The 23,279-nt window shown below is 36.7% G+C and overlaps 2 protein-coding genes and 1 long non-coding RNA gene across 3 annotated transcripts; 1 reads left to right on the top strand and 2 right to left on the bottom strand.

Moving 5' to 3' along the window:
- The first annotated feature begins 4,649 nt into the window (after nt 1–4,649).
- LOC145780312 (uncharacterized) lies at nt 4,650–9,205 on the top strand. The gene is made up of 3 exons (XR_014290611.1): nt 4,650–4,868; nt 7,573–7,704; nt 8,154–9,205. It is a non-coding gene; the product is annotated as an uncharacterized LOC145780312 (long non-coding RNA).
- Nucleotides 9,206–9,844: 639 nt separating this feature from the next.
- Nucleotides 9,845–19,772, bottom strand: LOC145780304 (DNA-directed RNA polymerase III subunit RPC6-like). Its single transcript, XM_082592010.1, has 8 exons — nt 16,751–19,772; nt 16,413–16,530; nt 13,934–14,001; nt 13,166–13,346; nt 12,891–13,055; nt 12,091–12,180; nt 11,552–11,725; nt 9,845–10,735 (listed from the first exon to the last, which is right to left on the bottom strand). Exons 1-8 carry the CDS (start codon nt 16,810–16,812, stop codon nt 10,658–10,660), a joined length of 936 nt encoding a protein of 311 aa, XP_082448136.1. The 5' UTR covers nt 16,813–19,772; the 3' UTR covers nt 9,845–10,657.
- A 154-nt stretch (nt 19,773–19,926) lies between these two features.
- LOC145776394 (mitochondrial proton/calcium exchanger protein-like) lies at nt 19,927–22,739 on the bottom strand. Its single transcript, XM_082587797.1, has one exon. It carries the CDS (start codon nt 22,675–22,677, stop codon nt 20,911–20,913), a length of 1,767 nt encoding a protein of 588 aa, XP_082443923.1. The 5' UTR covers nt 22,678–22,739; the 3' UTR covers nt 19,927–20,910.
- Between the last annotated feature and the right edge of the window lie 540 nt (nt 22,740–23,279).

The raw sequence follows: 23,279 nt of genomic DNA, 5'->3' as shown, positions 1-23,279 counted from the left end.
GAGAAGCCGTTCGTTAAAGTTCTTCAAGAAGTCAGATTATCATTTCACTAGTAGAATTATTCGACATTTAATTGACTGCTTTTCGGTTTGACCCATTAAACTACGTCATTGAACCTTTCCAAGTCTTTTTCCTGGTAAGAGATAGAAAGAAATCGTGACACGGGGCTATTTTAATCTCAGATTTAGTTCTTAGGAAGGCTCCACAGCAATGATTTCCAAACAGAATGTCGCTGCAGATAGTAGCCTGTTAATAAGGGCGAACTTCCTGGCGTCAGCACTACCTAACTACTCACTATAGCCAGGGCCGGGTTTAGCTGATGGGGGGCCAGGGCACTTTTAGATTGGGGGGCGCCGTGCGAAAAATTTTTTGCGCCGAGCCGCGAAAAACCACCTCTACGTCTACAGTAGCATTATTCCAGCACTGCATTGCACAACATTTTGCAGAAACTTTAAAGGTTGAAAGAAAAAAAAATAATAACACAAAAACACCTTTTTCCACGTCGGGGGGCCTTTCAAAAGGGAGGCCGGGGCACCCTCTGCCCCTCCTAAATCCGGGCCTGAGCATAGCGAGCATTGTGTTTTGCTAACCATACCGGTGTAGCCTCCACACTAGCCAACAAGACTTTTCCAAAAACATGTGTTTCTCGGTAGTCGAGTGTAGCAAGAATTGACAGCGATAGACACGTGTTTCGCCCATGAGGCTGGGCAGCCTGGGCTCATCAGTCAATGTAACGTGATTTTCACAGTCACGAGTCAGCAAATAGCTTAGAGCTCGAACACGTCCAATGTCCATAGATTTATGAAAGAAAAGCATATGTGGTAAAAAAAAAGAAGAGTGACAAAACAGACAACTTTCTTAAATGTTGGTTTTTCATTTTCGAACTTCCTAAAACTAATTATTTTTATAGATCCATGACAACGACAAACCCATGGTTAATCAACTACAGTAGTAAAAATTAAAGTGGGCTAAACCGAAAATTTAAAGCGCGCTCTAATTAAAATTAATTCTATTTATGATAACGACGGCACAATGGATGAATTGTGGAACGTGCGAAAAAAACTGATGGTGTAATTATGGTGGCCTATATGGCCTCAGGTCATTGCAATTCTTTATGTTAACAAAAATTTTACTGCCAATTGGAAACTGTATGAAAGTAAAAGACCTCGAGGCAGTGAGGTTCTTTTTTAAAAGCCGCACCAACCCGAGAACAGGGAAAAAAACTTTTCCGATATTAATTTTGACCCTGTTTCCAAAATCATGTTGATGATTTTAAAAACCGTATTATCAGTTAATGTTAAAGTGTGAATTATGCGCGCAGCATATTATACAGTAGACTGTTGTTTTGTGTGTTTATTTGCCGCAGCAGCATTTCAATATCTATTGAAGAAAATTTATAGAAATTATCTCTGAATTTTTAATTGTGTGTAACTGGACTTAATGACTTCATGATAATAGTTCATGTCTGAGGTGTGGCGGCCACGAAAAAGGAACGTCGAACTCGAATGCACGCAGGAAGTAAAGTGTATGCTAAAGCGGGCTGTTTCTTCGCTTATATTTTGTGTCAAAGCATAGAGTAGATCAAAGCTTATTAGCAGTGCCAGTATTGCAAAAACCAAAAAATTAGCCTAGCCTATGTTGTTGATTCATGTAAGTGAAGAGAAAACGACAACATAGCCTACCACCAGTGTGCGTTACACGCCTATCACATAGGGGGAGACCGAGGATAGCTCGGACGATTTTTTGAAAGCAGCCTATATTTTTTTTAAATTACACAGCAAGTTCGTAAATGTTATTTTGTTGTAAACCTTAAAGCTTTGCCAAAAAAGGGTAGGAGTAGGCTATTGATTGTTTCAGAAAACCGAAAATGCTTATAAAAAGCATAATTTCTACGGTCCTCAAATGTCCGAAGTCACCCCGGTACCGGGGTAATTTCGGACATGTCTGGGGTCATCTCGGACAGCAATTTTATGCAGACGTTTTGAGTTGATTTGACAGTTAATACAGAATATTTGTTTTTCTTTTATATGTTCGAACCATTATGTCTTTAAAATCCAATAAATTATTCAAAAGATCTGAAAATAAGATTTTGTTAAAGTTTGATTTTTTCCACGGGGATACTTCGCCGTTGTATGACTTGTGTCCGAAGTATCCCCGACCACGTGACTACAGGTAAATGAAGAAAATATGGCTACCTGATTAACTGCTGGTCAAAATCATCACTTGCTTATCTGAGTATTGCTTTCTAACTACAACCTCAATCAATAAAAAGTTTGTTTTGGTTAACTGCAACGGAATTATGACCTAACACGTACAATTTTGAAATCTTGATATCACTGATAAAATTACTTTTTCGGCCTCAACTTTCTAAGAAAACCAAACATGCTTGCAAACTTTATCCTGATTTGTAATGGAGCCACAAAGCTTTGGTAAACGTGATTTAACAATACTCTACTGTGACGTCAAATGCCTTATCCGAGGTATCCCCGCGTCCGAACTATCCCCGGTCTCCCCTAACGTTTGCTATACTTTCGACTTGGTGGATTTTAAAATCAATAAAGTTGCACAATTTTTAGCTGAAAAAGTAAGTGGAACATCACTTTGATGTAATTTACAAAACAATCCGTTTACCTGCTAGAGCAGTGGTTCCCAACCGGGGGGGGGAATTCTCCACTAGGGGGGAATTTTGCAATTTTCAGGGGGGATTTGGTTTTAAGATTGTAAACCTTTTTAAGCCTAATAAGTTGGCCTAGAGTAGAGGGTTAAAGAGGAAATTATTGTTAGATTAACTCCCGATTATTTAAGCAACTGTGCGCTGACATGGATGCAGACCATCGCGTAGGCCTTACCTAGGCCTGCTTTTTTTTTCATTCAAATACTCTATGGCTTTCAAGAGGAAACGTAACCAAGCGAGTGTTAGAGCTCAGAGACAAGCTTAAATTATTTTTTGACCTTTAAGTAAAATTGGAGTTTGTTTCATTTCTGAATGATGACAGATGGATTAAATTCCTTGCTTATTTGGTTGATCTGTTTGATCCATTGAAAGAACTAAATCTGAAAATGCAAGGAAAAACACCAATATACGTTATATATTCAATCGCCATTTCCGTTCAAAGCAGATTGCGCATCAACATGGGTTATCTGTATCTATGAGCCATTGACATATTGATACCAGGTGAATTTACAAACTGTAGGCTACTGGAGTACTGCTTCCTTCTGGCTCAAGACAGGTTGGAAGAAAGCGATTGATTTATGTCACTGTCTTTAGGAGATTGTCTTAAGGTAGCCTACTAGAAGGCTCTGCTGTCCTGGTCGCGAAGGGACTACGTTTTGTCTGGCCTCTAACTTTCGACCAGCCTGGCTTGGGTGGCCTTTCCAGGAGCAGATGCCAGTAAAGCTTAGCATTTAAAGATGCTTTGGAAGCTTTCACCAGTAAGCTTGGTAATTGAAAGAGAAAAGTTAGAATGAACAATTGAACATGTTACTATGTTTAAAGAATTATCATCGGTGCTGGTTGTTGACGCAAAGAACAAGTTCTTCCAGAGTTGGAAAAAGAATTGATTTTGCAACATATCACAGCATTAGAACTGGAATTCATTCAATATTTTTCTGAAATTTATGACGATGAGCTTGATTTAATACGAAATTCATTTACATTGTTGATGGAAAACTTCCCGATAAATTGCAGGATGAATTTTTAGAGCTCAAGTGGGATTCTTGCAAGGGACGTATTCAGAGAAAAATCAATCACTGGATTTTGGCCATTAATGTGTAATTCCTATTCCAAACTGCAGAGAGGTATCCTTCCGTTTGCTTCCACTTATCTATGCGAATCAGGTTTTTCAACTTTTGCAAATGAAAACAAAACGGAGAAATGGATTAGACGTGGAGAATGATATTCGTTGTGCTCTTTCCAATACTCTTCCAGCATTCATGAGTTGTCGAAACAAAAATCACAAGCTTCACACAGACTGTTAAATGCATTGACTTTTATATTTTAAATGTACCGTATTCTTTAAATAAAATACTTTTCAGCAACGTTCTTCATTAATTAAATTATTTTAGTATGAAAAAGAAAATTACAGGCTAAAAAGCTAATAAAAGTTTAGTTTATCTTTCAAGACTTAGATTAAAATATAAATTTAAACGAGTTTTTAACGAACCAAATTTATAAGGGGGGAATTTAAATTTGAATATCCGCTAAAAGGGTCCACCTGGTAAAAAAGGTTGGGAACCACTGTGCTAGGGTCAGGGGCGCCAAAAGCAGGTTGGTCAAAAATATTGTCAACAAGAAGCAAGCCAGATGTGTGTATAACTGTATAAGTACTTTTGTCGTCATTGACAATGTGTTAAGTCACATGAGAATTATACCAGCTTGTAAAACAACAATATCGTTTCCGTTAAGTGGTTGAAAAGCACTCGGAGTTTATAATATGCTGAAAAATATTTACCACATGCTTTGCGTTTCATCATTGTGTATGCTTTGTTCAGCCACGAGTCTACTTGAACACAGACATGACGCAATGTTTGCGTGTCTGTTTTGCCCTCAAGCAGGGAAATGAGTTCATGCGTTCACGTGATCGTCTATCAACCAATGATTCATCACCGTTTAAGCAAAAAGAAAAAATAACAGACTACGCAGTATTTTCGTGAGCATATACAAAGGAAGCTGCAACAGGTCTTTCACAACAGATTGTTTTCGCAAATTAAACGGTTACCTTTCAGAAACGTACTTGATAAAATTCAAAATGAACGAGTTCGAAGAAAAATATTACGATGAATACGATTATTACAATATTATTCCTCAAAACATCTTGTTCAACAGAACAAGTGGAAAAGGGAGAAGCAAACTGGAATCGCAAACCAGAATGTAAGTAAGCTTACCTTAGTGTTTCAGTTGGTTATAATTTTCGCCATCAATTACCTGCGCTCACTCGTCATGACAACATGGGTGTATATACTGTATATAACTGAATGCCAAGCAAGGGTAGGCTATAATTTTGTGTTGTAGTTGATGAACCGCGGATCAACTAATAAAGACCAAATCAATATTTTCGGGGGCCGCAGGTTACTTTTTGTTAAAAGGCATGCTAGGTTGTGAGATTTTGAGCGAACAACCAAGTTGGTTGGTGTTAAACTTTTAACAACAGACCTATAGCCTAACGAATTAACGATGCTTGTAGCAGCGTATGTGTATAGGTTAACTTTTTTCTGAAAAATAGGTGCAAGGATGTTTTTTTCTTTTTAAGTGATAAAACTTTACAATGTGTATCCTTGCTTAAAGGTGTAACCGTGCAAAATTTAAACTGCTTATCCTATTTGGGTCCCAAGCACGTTAGCGTTGTCACTTGAATCGCTTCTACCTTTTTCTAGATCTTTCCCCTCTGCTATGTTTGACATGTAGGCCTAGCCTAGGCTCAGTGATGGGCATTATCGGCGATAAATTTTTATCGCTTATCGTTATCGCTCAATTATTTTTTCAGTTATCGTTTATCGTTATCGCCAAAGGCAAAATTTGATTATCGCCGATAATTAATCGCCGATAAATTTTATTTCGGATCAATACACAAGTGGAAAGACCATGAAAAGTAATATTTTGACTAGCCACCTAGTTAATGAAACTAAAATTAAAACCAGTTCTTCTTCAGTGCCTGAAGTGTGTGTGCACAGGTCGTTGTCAGGGGAGGGGGCACGCCCCCCTGCAGCGACGGCCCTGACAACACAATAATTTTTAGAGTTGCAAATTGCAATGAAATGCATGCAACAAGGCTCTTGTTGTTTTGCTGCAATCGGCAATCGCGAATGAATTTTACAATTAAAATGTAAGCGCACAGGCGGTAGGCTACAGATTCCTTTGAAGCGAAGCGAAAGAAGTTGGCAAGTGGTTTGTGAAAGTGTCGCAATACGAGGCCGCTTTTACATCGGAAACATGGTCTTTCGCGCCACCTCACGATCAACTATTTTATTCTTGTGTTTTCTTTTTTCGTTGGAAGTGTTAGTTTTAAGTAATTGTCGTAAAAAAATAAAATCTCTCTCGTCAAAACATGAAACTTATTGTTTTAAGCGCATTAAATCTTTAGATGAGTAGATTAACTAAAATTGCAAGAACTTGCCTTGAGACGTGCGGTTAAGTCACAAACTCAGTTTAAAAGACAAAATTCACACACAATAACAACACAAGATCGGTTATAGACTGTAAGATCGATTTTTTTCTAGCTTGGCGATATAACTTTAATCTAAAAATAATAATCAAATGCGTAAGTGCCATTTAACTTAAAAAGTTAACCCACTGCACGTAAGCGGCAGTGTAGGCCTAACTCAATTGATAAAAGCATCCAACTGGTATCTGAAGGTATAATAATTATAAGCACGGCGGTTACCTCAGTGGTTTGATTCTGGATCAACAGGTTGAAGATTCAATACCCACTGCCGCTGTTGCGATTCTGTTTATACATAACTTACAAAAAGTTTTGACCCTTTACACTACAGTATCATGGACTTCTAAATAGTAGCATCTGGACTGTAAACGCAGTGGACAACAGTAGGCCAAACAGTTGGTAAAACTGTTGACCAACAGTGGACCAACAGCCAAGTAGCTAACCCTGTTGGCCAACTGTTGTACCAACTGTTTGGCCTACTGTTGTCCACTGCGTTTCCAGTCCAGATTTTACTATTTAGAAGTCCATAACAGTAGGCCTATATTATGTTCGATTTTTCGTCATGTTGATGAAAACAGTTCGTGCTGCATGGGATGAGGCAGCGCTAATCAAGAAAAAATATCGTTATCGGACATTATCGGTGATAATTTATCGTATATCGTTATCGCTTAACTTTTTTTTGATTTATCGTTTAGGCTATCGTTATCGCTTTAGGCATTTTTCGTTTATCGATTATCGTTATCGCTTAACTGAAAAATGAGTTATCGCGCCCAACACTGCGGCTAGGCTATCCTATAGCTCAGGTTATTGTTTTTGTTGTGATGGTTAGACATAAACTTAACAATGAATACATAGGCCTACAATGACCAGGGTATGGGATGGAATGAAATGGAAGACGTTTTTTCCATCTTGAGATTTTCTTCCATTCCATCTCAAAATCTCTTCCATCTTCACATTTTGTGATCTCCCCGTTAAATAACTTATGCCACAAGTCAACCTAAAAACCATAGGCTAAATTTAAGCTAAAAATTTAGCAGCAGTATTTTCATAAGGATTACGCAGGCTACTGTTTGAATTAATTATTGTTTGAACGCACCGTTCGAATTATTTCAGCAAGCAACGTAATATTTTGCATGTCTCAATAAAGCGCTAGAAAGTTAATGATGGAATTGGGATGAAATGATGGAAGATTGTCTTCCATCCCATCATTAAGATCTTCCATCCTTGAAATTTTCCATCTTCCATCCCAAAATCTGTTTTCCATCCCATTCCCTGACAATGACTACTTCGGCCCATTTACAAAAATTTGAAACATACACTAGTTTAAATGTTTTGTAATAAATAGGCAAGGCAATTTAATTTAACATTCCATGTATTCATTTTTATGACTACCTTTTTATTTTCTGTATTTATCAGTACAAAAACCTCCAACACGTGGGCTGTGTATGCTAAGCTGGAGCGGGAAAATCACAATAGAACAAGAAAAAATTCGCTGTGTAAGAGAGTCTCCGGATGACCTTTGAGAAAGATAATTCTCAGACAAAATCGGTGGGTTGCAATAAATTTAACTTGTTAAAAAGTGGCTTATCACATATTTTTACGTATAATCGCTTTATGTTCTTGTTTGTAATAGCGGCTCGGCTACTTGGCAACAGTTTATTTGATATTCAAAAAAGCTTACGTGGGCTATTCTCAAAACCGCAATTTTTCTTACGTTGAACCAAAGCACCCACGCCCTGCTTACTTTATATTATTTATTTTATCAGACAAAGCTGCCCATATCCAAAACAACGAAATAATGCATAAACTACATAGCCTACAAAGATTACAAATAACCACTTTTGATGTTATAAGTCAAAGCTTTAAAGACAATAATAGAAAAGTCAATTACAACTTCGTGTAGCCTACTTTAACGGTGTGATGAGGTGGACTAAGTTTAAGTTTAGTCTTCCTGAAGCTTCTGAAGATGCAGCCTAAATTTACTTATTGCTTCACAGTTGACGTTTCCATGAAGAACATACAGTACATTTCCTGTTTCCACGACTCGTCTTTGTCTTTGAAAGTTTCATGCTCTATGTTGCTGGAACAATACTGACACTGACATCGAACTTTTTAAGAAACAATTGATTAATCACAACATGGCCGATGCCAGGAAGACATCATTTGGAAAGTGACATACTTGAAGCATCCATGCACTTGAAAAGTTTTCAGTTTCCATGTTGGGCTGACGTATGGCTGTTGTATGACCTTATTAAGATAAATAGGAAATTTAATAAGCTGACGGTTGATAGTTTCAATTTGCAGTCGGCCAAACAATTCGAATGTGCTTTTGTTTGGTGTCGCTTTTGTTGGAAAGTTTTGTGGAGATCAGCGCTGCTCGAAACGAAGTTTTTTGGTCAAACTCAAAACGAAGTAAAGCGAAACTCAATCAATTGAAGTAAATTTTACTCTGAATAAGGTTGATCGAAATGATGCAAACGTTCTTATAGCATATACGGTATTTTAAAATGCAAGAAAAACAACTTGAAATTTTGTTTCGAAAATTAAATTCGAATTATTTTGAAATATTTCAGTTTCAAACAGTGAAAGCCTCTGAGCCCATATGCTCTGAATTCAATGTAGCCTAGGCCTAATCACTTGAACGATTTCAGCTCCATCAGTATTAGGCTACATGTTGGCTGCTACGTCCATCAAACGGTTCTCAGAATGATAATTGTCAAACCATGTGGCAAGCAAACTGGGTCTGTGAAAACTTGACCTACTTCTTGCTTTTATTTTGTATTAAAAATATGACTAGCAGTGGCTTTCTTTCAACTGAGTCGTTCAAACCAGGACTTTCCAAACTGTGTAGGCTACTGCGAAATGTTTCAATGTTAGTGCGTTGCCTTAACTAACCTTGATTGTATCTGGGTAACATTTTGTTTAATTTTTGAATGGCGTACCGTATTGTATTAGGCCTACTATCATAAAAAATTGCTATGCTAATCATTGTATTGATTCGGTACATTGTAAAAATATGTCAATAAACCAACGAAGAGAAATGGTTCAACATTTTGGTGCCCTAAGCAGGGAACGAAGCACGTGTGATCATTGCCACTATAAAAAGAGGAAAGACCAGTGATAAATTAATAAAGGTTTCACGAAATACTTTTTCTATTGCCATTGTGTCTGCGTGGCACTTGCTGCACCAACAAACGAAGCTACGGTAGCCTACCAACGATTGTTTTGAATTTGGTTCCCAGTCCAAGACAAGATAGCTTACTGAATTAAAAGTTCTTTCAATTTCGACAAGGGACTCTTCGTGTCACTTTTTCATTTTAGCGGCTAAACTTGATTTTAAGCTAAACCATTAAACTAATTAGACTAAGCTACAGTATTTAAGAATAGGCCTATAGGCTAAAAACAAATTAAAAACAGATTCGGCTTTGAATATTCTTTTAGCATTGTGGAACTAGAAGGTTGGTTGGTTTTGAATCTTTATCCTCGGACTGGGAAAGCTTCTTTGATAGGTTATTGTGGGTACTTTCGCATGCTTGTAGAGGCTTAACGCATGGCCAGATTGGCAGTGAAGTTTTATTGCCGGAGATTTATTCCATCCACTAGGTGCCGCTGAATGGAGAGCAGTCCTGAAATGCGTTGCTCAAGCGCATACCCTGAAAGCCGAACCAGCGCCGCTTAATCATGAGTGGCGCTTTAACCACTCACCTGATGAAGCGGACAGGCAAGAGAATGGTTGTCTAACGTCTATCCTAAAAACGGTCAAATGCTCTACTAGTGTGCGCCGGCATTGATGCCGCTGCACTCTAACATCAGCTACTATCGTACTAATAAAGGTCAGGTGATCCAAGGCAGTATTCGGAGTAAAGTAATTAAGAATCCATGTTAAATCATACATTTTTGGAAAAAGCTTAGGTTACTGTAGGTACACACGTAATACTGGTAGGACATAGACCAACAGCCTCCAGAATCGTGAACACCTATTTAGTGATAATGTTAGTGAAAACGTCATAGATTACGGAGTTGTAAGGTTACAGCGGACTCTAACCAGTTAATCTGCTGCTTTGGTGTCTGCTGGCTGGCAAAGATTGTGGTCTTGAACCGTACAAATTAGGCCAAATATAGAATAATTTTTTTTAGCTTTTAGACTTCTTTCGTTTTTCATTCCTCAACATGTTGAATAATTTAGCTAGCTTACCATCAAAACATATTTTGCAAAAATTTCCTTTCATCATTCGCTTAGCATAGTTCGCAGACATACAGTATGTCACATAAACTCCATATTCTCTTTAGTATTTGTAAATGCTTTGCAAGTTTTACGTTCAACTTCAAATGCACAAAGAGTTTTTCGTTATCTCCCACAAGTTCCCCAAAATACCACGCAAAGTCAATAAGAACCGTCACTAGAGTCCAACAGGACATGCCTCGTCAACGTAAAGCAGCTGAATCAGCGCACAGCTACCAGAGAGCCACATCTCGACTTGTCGCTCAACCTTCGGCCACGTCAATATTCCATCCAGTCTTTGAGATACTCACATCCTTCAGGCGACACCTGGCCACCAGGAATGCATTGGTGGAAAACCTAGAACGGGAATACAGTAGAATTCATTAAGTTACTTGCAGTCATGTTAACACCGTAAGACAGTTGCAGATGCTAAACCATGCCATAAGGGTAATAATGTAGATACGAAAAGCTATCGATACAACAGGTTCACAGAACCATGGCAGATACGTGGCTTTGATTTACAACCGATACTTCGGTAGTTTCCAAATGTTAATTTATAACTCAATTTCAGAAGTATTGTTTGCAATTTCTTGAGTAGCCAAACATGCATTTGATTGAAAAAATTTAATACAAAAAATTAATATTTTAATATTTATTTAATATTTAAAAATTTATAAGTTATTAATTAAAATTAAGTACATCTTCAAGTTGTTAACTAGAGCGTTGCAGAAGCAAAAATGCCCGAAAAAGTTTTTTTTTGATTTTCGTTTATCCTAAACCCTGTGGTGTACTTCTTGATTGTATGTTTACGAAACAAAAATTGCAATGCACAACAACAATACACTTTAGCACAGGGGTTCCCAACCTGGGGGCCATGAGCCTTTTTCAAGGGGGCCATGAAAAAATTTGAAAAATAAGAATTTTTTTAATTTATCATCTCTAAGTCCACTCCAACACTATATAACAAAAATAAATAAATTAAAATTTAATAAAAATACTACTACCGGTTACTGTATAAACAAGTTTTTTTTTAAAATGACGTTTCTCAATTTTTTCAAAAGTTGAAAAAAATAGAGGGGCCATTAAGTTCTCAAAATTTTCAAATGGGGCCACGGTGTAAAAAAGGTTTGGGAACCCCTGCTTTAGCACAACTTTCGCAGTATTGTCACATACGGGGCAAACAGCACACGGCGTTCTGGTAAAGTTAGTGGCCTCGATAAGTGGCTTCACTGATCGGAAGTGCTTTGAGGTTTCACCGTTGGCAGTTGGTACGACGGTCATCTCTACCTTCCCATCGAATATTAACGTATCGAGGATAGTTTCGATGTCTTCTGCTCCCAGGTCGATCTGAACGTTCGTGCAAACACATGAATCAGTCAATGCTTCGTCTTGTCGCTATCACTCACAAAATGGAGAGCTTTATGTTTTCAGAAAACTTTTTCGATCCAACTAGATTTGTATTAGGTTTTTCAACCACTTCAACACCTTCAAAATGTCGCAATTCATTGGCTTCATAATTTATGCATAAAACCTCAAGCTCAGGTTTCACAAGCGCTAAAAAGCATTTTTACTTGTTAAAGGCCTTGGAAATTGTGGGAAACGCATTGAAAAACAGTAAGAGCACAACATTTCTTTGCCAAATGTATGTGTGATGAATAATCCCAAGCACACAAACTTATACTCCAAATTATCATTTGTTTTGTCTGGCATACCTTGCTTATACCCAACTTTAATATGTAATCCAAGACCTCTTTTGAAGAACAAAACGAGCTGGCGTTCTGCGCAATGGGGGACAACGCCATCTGTTGACACAAGGTAAAGTTAGTAGTACCAGTAATCAGTATGGAAAAATATGGTTGAAAGTAGTAAAGATAGCTTATACAAGAATTATATTATAAGTAATCTAATTAAACTATTCAAACGCATGCAGCATGTGTGAGAACGGAATATTCTAAGACCGTAAAACTTGAAATCTGACTGTGCAATATGTGTTGAGACTTGAGAGAAAGGAGGGTGCAAAGAAAGATGAACGATTTTCCGATAAGAGGACACCAAGTACCGAACTGCAAAAGTGAAACCAATTTTGAAGGGCAGTTGAGATGATAAGGACATGTGTTGATATGTTGAAAAAGGATGATTCGGTCTGAGTCAAAAATGCATTGTTATTGAAGGAGATGGCAACAGAGAAACACTGAGATTAAATATGAAAGGTTCCGTGAAGAGAGATGTGCAATGTTGGATTGGAGATGCGGAAGATCGTGATCGATGGAGGGAAATAATTTCAAGCAAAACCGGCCCACCTTTGCGCCACCGAGAAAAATGTTTAAAAGTTTGTTTCATTAGATAGTTCCAAAGTTTTTAATGTTGATAACCATCTAAGAGAGCATCGCCTGAATTGGTTAAGATGAGACATCGTGAACGAATGAATGAAGAATCCTGATAATGACGTCCAAGCCTTTGTTGGCATATGGAAATAAGAACATTTTTTTTTATAAATTTTACAGTTACTTACATCCTTTTCGCCATTTTCTGCCTTTTGCTGAAGAAACTTCAAACATTGTTGATTAAGAACTTCAACAAATTCCGATTCGAAATCTTGATCACTGTACCATGCGCCTCCAGTAACAGAACGATCAGGTTGTAGGTTGAAGAGCATGTAGACTTTCTTTTTGGAAGCCTAAACAACAGCTTGAATGACATCACACAAAAAAGTAATGCCTCTAAACAAGCGGGAATAACGGCAATTATGGAAGCAAAACCAAAATTGATGGATGCACAATTACATACTGCAACTGACTTGACGGCTTTAATGAGCTTCTTGCTTTCCAAGGTCTTCAAAATTCTGTTCACTTCCGTCAGCATAAGGTTGCACTTGTACCGGATCTCCCTGGTCCAGATGCCTTTATTTCCGGCACTTTCAATAATTTGATAAACCAACTTCTCTTGGCTATCCACTCCTTTGATGTTGCTGCATTGAACAGAATTACGACCAGTTAAAAACATGACAACCTTACATTGGTACGTACAACAGAGAAAGTTTCACTTCTCCTATGAATGTGAACTATGGGATCACTTTCGTAATGGAATGTCCTGCATTTGAGATAGCAGACATCCCATGTGCAAGGTAAAAAGCATAACGCTTGTGCACGTTATTCTTGCTTCAGACGTCACGTTCGCAAGTGAGTTACTTTATATAAATGAAAAAACAAGTCAAACCCTACGTTGAAATCATGTACACTGACAGTGCAAAGTGATCATCTAAAGCTTAATAAGTACATAGATGAAGTGACAACTTAACAAATAATCTCTGCAGCAATGTACAAAGTGAGAACTGTATTGTGACCTTACCTTGTATTATGTAAAGAGAAAACGGAAACATTACATCGTTTTGAAAATCCTATGTAATATACGTAATGGTTTTTGAAAAATTACCAGTACGGTACGTAATGAATGCCACATAGTTTCACAAGTTGGAATATGGTCTACAATTCGTTCACGAGATTATACTCTTTATGGACATGTATTGTATAATCATACACGATAAGCAAATATCACCTGATTGCAGAAGTACTTTTCAATCTGTAAATTAGTCCCGAAGATCCTTTTAAAACTTCGATTTTTCCCTTTAAACAAAAATATAGAAAGTAAATCTGAAACTGTATGTTTTTAGGGTCCACGTCTTTTAGGCGCTGACAGTTAGGCGCTGGTCTAATAGGCGCGCACACTGTGGCGTCTGGATATTTAGGTGCGGAGCACTGTGGCGCCCGTTCATTTAGGTGCTATTCCTAGTAAAGTCTGTAGATTGTATCAGCTTAGCAGGTAGGGGCGTAGGACAATGCTTTTCACACAAAATAATATATTGAACAGGAAAAGATATTGTTTTGTTAATGCGTGTGCGTTGTTGGTCATGGCTTCAGTGAGTGAAGTTGCTTAATCCGCCAATGCTTTTTCACACAAAATGTTATATTCAACAGAAAAAATATATGGGTGAAGCTGCTTAAACCGGGAATGATTTTCACACAAATTGTTATATTGAAGAGAAAAATATGTCATGGCTTCAGTGAGTGAAGCTGCTTAAACCGGCAATGATTTTCACACAAAATGTTATATTGAACAGAAAAATATGTTATGGCTTCCGTGAGTGAAGCTGCTTAAAGCGGCAATGATTTTCACATAAAATGTTATATTGAACAGAAAAATATGTTGTTTTTTTAATGCGCGTGTTCAGCATTTATTTCTTGTTAGTCCAGGTTTGCGTCGGCGAAAGCTTTATCAATAAATTATTCAAGTTTCCGAACATGTATGAGTTCACTTTTAGTTAGGTCAAATAATAACTACACTAAACATCAGTAAAAAATGTACCGTAGCCTGTATTCAACCGGGCGGTAGGCTTAAGTGAAGAGTAACTTAGTTTTCCGTCAAAACTCCGACTAGGTTTAATAACGAGCAAAGTCCCACCATTATGCTTGCAACTTGTAGCCAAGGTGTAGCCTATATGCCCTGTAGAAATGTATTCATGTGAACAGTAGTAGAGCGTCTTACGCGTTCTCGTCACATGGCCAATCCATCCCGAACAGAAGTAATTGCGAAAGATAACAGATTAAGTAAAGTTCCATCTGGCTGCAACTTGTGTTCAGGATGCATTGCAAATGTCCTGTAAAAATGTGCTAATATCAAGAGTAGTAGAGCGTTTTCACGCACCTCAACTCCACACGATCTATCTGTCTCAAGTAGAAGTAATTATTAAAGGTAACAGATTGCACAAAGCTGCGCCTTTAAACCGGCAAGTTCTACTCCAGAAGTACATGTCCTGTGGAGATCAGGTGGTCTACTGGTCTAATTGCCCTGCATATAAGCCGATGTTGGATCTGAGCACTTCATTTGCACCGAAAAGTTTGCCACATCACAAAGCAAAGTTTGATATGGCAGCTTCGACTATTTCAACTTCACGTAATCGTGAAAAAATTGCTGCTGATGGCTTCATGTATACGTTGCAGTGTTTGATTGCGCATTTTTCGTATTTATTAATTGTTTAATAAAAATCTTCATCCTTCCACCTCGTGTAGCCTACCTTCTCAAACAAAAGAGCTTGCTGTGGGTTCTTTGCTGTAGCCTAGGCTACTTGCAAAGTCAGGCACTGCACACAAAAATTTTAACCACCCGCTTCAATATAGGCTAAGGTATGATTTTTTTACTGATGTTTAGTGTAGTTATTATTTGATTTAACTCTTTCGCAACCACCGAGGTCAAGACGTTTAATCTAAATAACCAGACATTTTTCACACAAATCTGTTGTATTTACGCCGTAAAAACATCTCATGTGATCGACGTAGACGCACAATCTTGACATCAAATGAAAGCATACATCTTCAGCTATCTGAAGATGCAAAGCTTTGCAATAAAATTTAAAACATTCAATGTACAACTGGCAACTTTCTATACGGTGTTTTTTCTAATTTCTAAAAAAATTAAAAGTTGGCAGAAAAGTGTACTTCATTATAATCTTTACTACCCATTACCCAAGCATGATAAAATAATTTGAAAATATATGTAGTTTAATCGAATGCCAAAACAATTCTGCACATGAGAAAAATTTTACTTCGTTTTTGCGCGCAATGCTTTAGGAGGTACAGCAGAATGATTATGGAGAAAATTTGGAAAATTTTAAGCAAAAAGTTTACGTAATTTAGCCTACAGTCTTTTTGTTCGAGAAACATTTTGTGTGAAAAGCATTGCCGGTTTAAGCAGCTTCACTCACGGAAGCCATGATATAATTTTCTGGCAAGCTGCCATGCTGATACAATCTACATACTTTACTAGGAATAGCACCTAAATGACCGGGCGCCACAGTGCTCCGCACCTAAATATCCAGACGCCACAGTGTGCGCGCCTATTAGACCAGCGCCTAACTGTCAGCGCCTAAAAGACTTGCTCCCTGTTTTTATACTCTTGTTCTTGGAACATATAATTGAAAAAATTATGCAAAACTCAGTGCTAAAAACTTTGAAAAACTTGATTATAAAATACACTTTACCATTGTAAGTAGTCGGTTAATAGCTGCAGCCCTTTGTCGCACATCCACTGTCGCCACGGCATTCTCCAGCGATTTATCACTGACACCCTTTGGACTACTTGCGCATAGACTGATGATTCTGTAAAGTAACAAGTGGACAATGCAAATCGATGCTTGTAGTGTACCATGTTTTAGAACTTTTTAAAATTATACACAAACTGAACTTTGCTCAGTATTTCAGCATTTTCATCCAGATCGTTTGCGAATACCAAACGCTATAGCAGTCGCCAAAAAGACAATACAACTAACTGCTTCTTCAGAAAAAAAAGATTTCTCGACATATAAAAAAAGTTACTTACTCAGCTTCTAATGCCAAAGCATTGTCAGTATTTTCTTGTTTCACCACAGAAACATCCACCATGATCACAATTCAAATGCTGCTATTGGACTTTTTAAACCAACTGTTAAAAAAACGCTTACAATTATAGATGAACATAAAGTTCAGAATTGCATCAAAAAATACAAGCAGCTCACTAAAATCAATTCAGGTTTTCCGTAGGAAAAACAAAACGTAAGCTTAATAAATTAATAAGATTCTCCTTGACTTTAAATTGCGTCAGATAAACAAAACCTTTCGCAAGATAATTTCGCAATGCACTGTTAAGACCATAATGTAAAACTTTATTATTGTTAGCAAATCTGGTTGATCTTTACATATATTAACAAGCAGATTGTAAGCAACCCCACGAAATGATGTTTCTGAATGGCGAGGTTCTAACAAAGCAATTGGTCACTCTGTGCTACAACTATGAAGCAGCCTTTTGCTGTCCACTAGACATTTTATTTGAGAAATCTACAGAGTAATGTTATTTAGTTATCATAGTGAAGTTCAATGAAGTGCATTGTCATCATTCCGGATCACAAGTGAATAGAAGAAGACCATTTGAGAAGGTGAACGGAGTAAAGAAAAAATATTGTGCGCAAGAAAAGCTGATGACAATTCAGCGGAAATCTTGGAGTGTTGAGTTCAACCAAAATCAGAAGTAATTTGTCACAGAATGATGCCAAAAACACAAACGAGGTGTAGTAGTAGTAGATCACATGAATGAAACAGACTATGTTGTAGAGTCTGGACTAGAGAACAGAAATGATAGAGTGATGAAAGCACAAGAATGTGTGATAAAAACGAAAACAGTCAGTTTTGAGACAAACAATGCTTCGAGCAGATTGTGGAAATTGAAAGTATCTAAACAAGAGTTGAATCAACTGGATTGTTTCAGTTCAATTACACCATCAACATTTTTTAGTTGCAATTGTCTCAAATTACAATTAATTTCGAATGTAATTAATTACACATTTCAATTACAAAAATTTATCATCAATAAATTTTTACAGTTTGATTTTATCATGTATTGTAGACATATCATAGGCAGGGTGTGAAGGCAATTGCGACACTTGGAGGTGAACCTGGCCACCCTCGGTAACGGGGACATCACCAGATTAAAACTGAACTACCGTACTACTACAAGCAGAATTGCATTGTTAAAGATTAGGTTGCAATGTAGAAGTCCTTTTTGAACCCCAACTAGCAGCTTAACAGATGTATATATATCATGCTTACGACTTACCTAATGTATATAATGGGAATTACGGAATGGCCCGTTTCGGTGAGTCCGATCCCTTAACGGGGGATTTTTTTTAATTTTTTTTAAATTATCGGGTACCGTAGCCTAATTATCATTGCCGTTTTAGGGTTAGGGGTTAGAGGTTAGGAACTCACCGAATCGGACCCTGGGAATTAGGACAAAAATTTTTGAAAATTATAATTACATTACACAATCAACAAAAAGTCTCAAAATTTTACAAATATGAAAATGTGTAATTAATTGCATTCAATTACATTTGTAACTGATCCAAATACAGTTTGGTCAGATAAACTGAAAAGTGAGCAATAGGAGAATAAGACTCATGGACTGGTTGCTGTTGGAGGTTGGAAAGTGAAACCTCAGAACAATAAATAAACTTCACAAAAGGCCATGAAATAAGACTATTGAGATAAAAGAAACAGAGTGCAGTGGAAAAGTGGATGCACCAGCATTTTCCTTTAAAAAAGAGAACAAAGCCAGAAGTAACACCACTCCGTGTGCTTGCTTATAGCCTGACGAATGACTACCTCACAAATAAAACGTTTTCAGTATGCCAGTTTAATCAAGACCTTTAAACCTATCCAGAAACAACACTTTCCAATTTATTGCTGTTATTCATAGACATACTATTCTTTGCTACCAGTACAAAGCACATCAAACTTAGTAAAGATTAAAACTTGATTACAACATATAACTGAACCACATGACTCATGGATATCACTTTACCAATATAAACATCCTGAGATTTTAAATGATTCCTCATATAATGTAAGATTAGTGCATGAAACCAACCGAAAGACCAAGCTTTTGTATCTGCATTGCAGAATAATATTTTTTTTACATCGAATTCCAGCTAAATAAAAATAACATTTAATCTTTTTGGTGAACAATGAACATGTTTCTGCGACAATATAATGTTTAAACTTTTTCCATTAATATAAAAAGACAAGCAAGCATACAACATAGAAACATAACACCAAACCCAGGATTAGCAAGCCAATGTATGGATGTACTGCACAATACATATATGTGTTGCAATCAGTGTTGTAGTGGGTAACTAGGGTTTTTATAAAAAACGAGTTTTTGTTTCAAGGCTAAATGAAGAAATCTGCTCCAATTTGTGAAAAATTCAAAGTTGTTCAATAAAAAAAACTTAAAGAAACAGAGGTTTTTCTCAAAAGTTTTATTTTCAACAACTAATCAAATAAATACTGCAAAGTTTAGGTGCTCATCAGAATTGTTATTTCTAGCATTAGTTTTGTTGCAACTATTGCTAGAAAATAAACTAATGTAGGCTATGTGGGTCTGCTACTATTCGGTGAGTCCGATTCGGTGAGTCTGATTCGGTGAGTTCCTAACCTCTAACCCCTAATCCTAACCCTAAAACGGCAATGATAATTAGGCTAGGGTACCCGATAATTACAAAAAAAAATTGAAAAAATCCCCCGTTAAGGGATCGGTCTCACCGAAACGGGCCATTCCGGGCTATGTATATGTTTACATCAAATTCTTGTTACACCCTGCGGCGCACCAAGAAGATTTAAAAAATATGCGGCATACCTACTACGAAAACAAATTTATTTCAAAAAATGTTATTCTGCAAATTTTAATGCAATGGGTGTGCCTGTTTTTGGGAACAAATAAGATTGAAACAAGGCTCCGTCGTTGCCGAGCACACTTGCATTTTGTCGTTATTTCCAAGATGATCTCCCATTATTTGCTTTTAATTTCTGTCAGAATAGAAAATGCGTATTCACAGAGAAATGAAGATGCAAATGGTAAGATTACTTTAATAGCTTTTGAACTCAATCATTGAATAGGATTAGTAAACATAGCCAAAATTTATTTTCTAGAATTCGAAAAAGTTTTGCGGCACACAGTTTGAGAAGCACTGGCCTAGGAGCATGTTTTTCACATGAATATATATCGCATAAATAATAACCGAACAAAGTCCCAAAAACAATTTTTTTCGAGACAAAACCTATTTTTGCCAATAAAGCCCAGGTTTTGCCCATACAAACCCGGGCGAGCTGGATATTAATAATAAGATTATTATTAAAAACACCCAGGTTTTTTCCAACCCTGATTGCAATGCATGTCATACTACTGTACGGTATATATTGTGCACTAGATAGCATCTTCTTTTTAAGACAAGCAAGTGAAATTCCATGGTCAAACTAGTATTTTAGTAAAAATATGGTAAATAGTACGCTTTTGCCTGACATACACGATTACACGTGTTCCATCTTTTTTAATAAAGGCAGTATTTATTTGAAGAGTACAGTGCACAGTAGTTAAAATACCACTCATGGTACAACGTACACTAAGTTAAATGTAAGAAAGTACAAGTATAGTATTTAAGATTGTAAAGAAAGTTTTGTCCCAATCATTGGAACCAGTTCAAGAAATTTATTGTGTATTAACAGTAGTATGTATCAGTATTCCCTGTCTGACCTTACCCTTCAAAAACACTTGAAAACAAAACTTGCATGCAAAGTGTGACTTTCAAGTGGACAAATCAAAATATGATATATATATATCATTAAACTTTAAAATTTTGCAATCTCTATTGAATTAGCAAAACTAGAACAAAAGCAAAAGATCAATAAATTACTGTTTAGCAATCATACAAATAATCACTTTAAATGGTAGAAGTGTCACCACATGCTGATGGTTTTATGAACACATTAGTGATGTTATTTATCAAAATTACACAGATCGACAGCAACACACATTAAGAGAGTAAAAACTTATGAGTATAATACCGCTTTTAACCAATAAAAATAGAATTTGGATAATAAAAGATTTAATTGATTATAAAGAGAAAAGCTTGAAGACAACGAATTGGAAAAGGAAAGTCAATTAGAATACAACTACTTTTCAAGACCTTTACTTTCTCCCTTTTCAGAATCCTTTAAATCCATTTGTTTGGATAAAAGTTTTACAATTTCTTCCAGTTGTTGCGGTGTTACTTCAACATTTTCCTGATTGAGAATTTTTATTACATTGCCAGCTTCCACCACGTCAATATGACCATCTTTGTTTGTATCTAAAGTACCAAAAATATTAAGAAGTTTTTCTTCAGAAAGTTTAGTAAGAGACTGCATTGTCCGAACTAAGTCTTTTACTGCTATGGCCTTGTCAATATCTGTCTTCTGTGTCTCAGTGTGTTCTATATCGTCAAGCATATCTTCCATGTTGTCAATCATTTTCTTGACTTTTCTCTGCAGTAATTTTCCAGCAGTTGTATCAAGCAGCTCAGCATTAAATTGTTCATACTTAATTTCAGCTGTTAAGGTTTCTACATCTGATTTGTACTCTTCCACATCTTCGCGAAGTTCTTCCAACTCAGATTTCAACTCTTCATCTTTTGGAACAATTTTGCTGATTGCATCATCAATGACATCAATGTCATCTTGGGTAATTTTGTTGTGTTCAGAAATCGACTTTGCACTGTCAACTAAAACAGGTCCTTCTGAAAGTACCTCTTTTCCTGCCTGCTTCTTTTTGATTTTATCAGCAGCTGTAACAACATCCCTTTGTTTGTCTTCCAAAGCCACTTCCTCTTTAGCCGACTTTTCTTCTGCAGCTTTGGACTTTTCACTTACTATATCAGCATTTTCCAACTTGGCAGCCTTGTACCGTGTCGTGTTATCCACTCGTTCTAAATTAAGTTCGGCAGCTCTAACTTCAGCCTCCCCAGCAACTTTTTCAGGTAAAGTTAAAATGGCTGCTTTTACTCTTTCTTCGACAGGAACGTTATCTGGTAAGTAAAGAACACGGCTTAAAAGAAGCAAAGAATTGGGTACATCGTGATTTAGATGTAAATCAACCCATTCACCAAGTTGCTGTTTTAATTTAGTTCGAGTAAGTCCAAGCGCTCTCATTCCTCTAGCTTGGCAAGCTACCACAAGCTCTTGGGTAGTTAAGCTATTGATACCTTCTTCCATGATCAGTTTGTCGTCAGCGTGGAGTTGATTAAGCTTCATGTGAATTAAGAAGCGCAAAATTTCATTATTACCAACAGCTGGCACTTGAATTAAACGACAAAGAGCAATAAGATGAGGTCTATCCATATTATTTAATGCTAACTCGTCTTGAAATAGTTTAGCATGTTGAAGGATTTCTTCATTTGTTGGACCCTCATCGGCATTGCGGGCTTTTTTGAAAAATTCTATAAAGTTTTTTGTAGCTTCACTTTTGGTTGAAGATTCCTTTGTATGAACAGCTATGTCTTCCACAGTATCTTGCAAAAATTTTGCCATTTCCAATTTAACTTTGAGTTGCTTTTTAAGTCGACTGTCTCTCGTGGAAGAAGTTTCAAATGTTGAAGGCAGCATGCCTGGAAAAAGCTTCAAAGCTATTGGCAATGCAAGTTCAGCAAAAGGAATAATTATAAATACAGAAAATGGAGCTAATCGAAAAATGTCAGCCACAGCTTTCAGAAACTGTTTTCGTTCACGACGCACAAGAGATTTGCCCCCTAACAGCTTCCGCAATGATCGAAAAGCAATTCTAACATCCAAGACAAGTAACCGAAATCCATGATAATAATGCTTTACTTCTGCGACAAATCTGCTCCAAAGAGATGGCTTTTTTACTTCAATAGTAGCTTCTGATGTCACTGCATCAATTTTCATGTCACTCAATGCATCATAAGATGTTTCACCAATCGGTATTTTTTGTTTTTGCTTTTCCTTTAAAGAATCTTCAAGTTTGGATTTATCCAGCAAAATTTGGTGAGTTTGAAAATACCTAGCATGCAAAATGAAATTAACTGAACTTGATTTGAGGTAGATTTTTGTAGATATTGTTTCATGGGGTATTGTATGCTTTTTCAAACATGCGTTTGAAGATGATACCAATTCTTTTGACTGACATGATAGCTGAGTAAATGAGCTTGTAGTGGTTATCAAATAGCGACTTTTGATTGTTAAAATATTTAATCTCTGACAAAGTAAGCCAGAGTAAGCCATTGTACAGCATATAAAATCTGCAATGTAAAATATTAATTTAATGTAACTATATTAAATGGAATTTGAATAAGGAACTAGAGCAAACAGTTGAACGGTATTGATTAAATGAATATTTTTTTGATTGACATGACTGCATCCTATTTTGGCAAAAAAAAAAAATCTACCAAGAAAAATTCTCAACTTCAACAATGAAATTTTGTTACAGTACGATCCTCACAATTAAAAAAGTCTTCATTTACAAAATGCAAAAAGAGGAAAAACACTTT

This window comes from Aplidium turbinatum, chromosome 1 (genome assembly GCF_918807975.1).
Source record: "Aplidium turbinatum chromosome 1, kaAplTurb1.1, whole genome shotgun sequence".
Taxonomy (NCBI): Eukaryota; Metazoa; Chordata; class Ascidiacea; order Aplousobranchia; family Polyclinidae; genus Aplidium; species Aplidium turbinatum.
The sequence above is the reverse complement of the archived record's forward strand: the minus strand, read 5'-3'. Positions and strand labels throughout refer to the sequence as shown.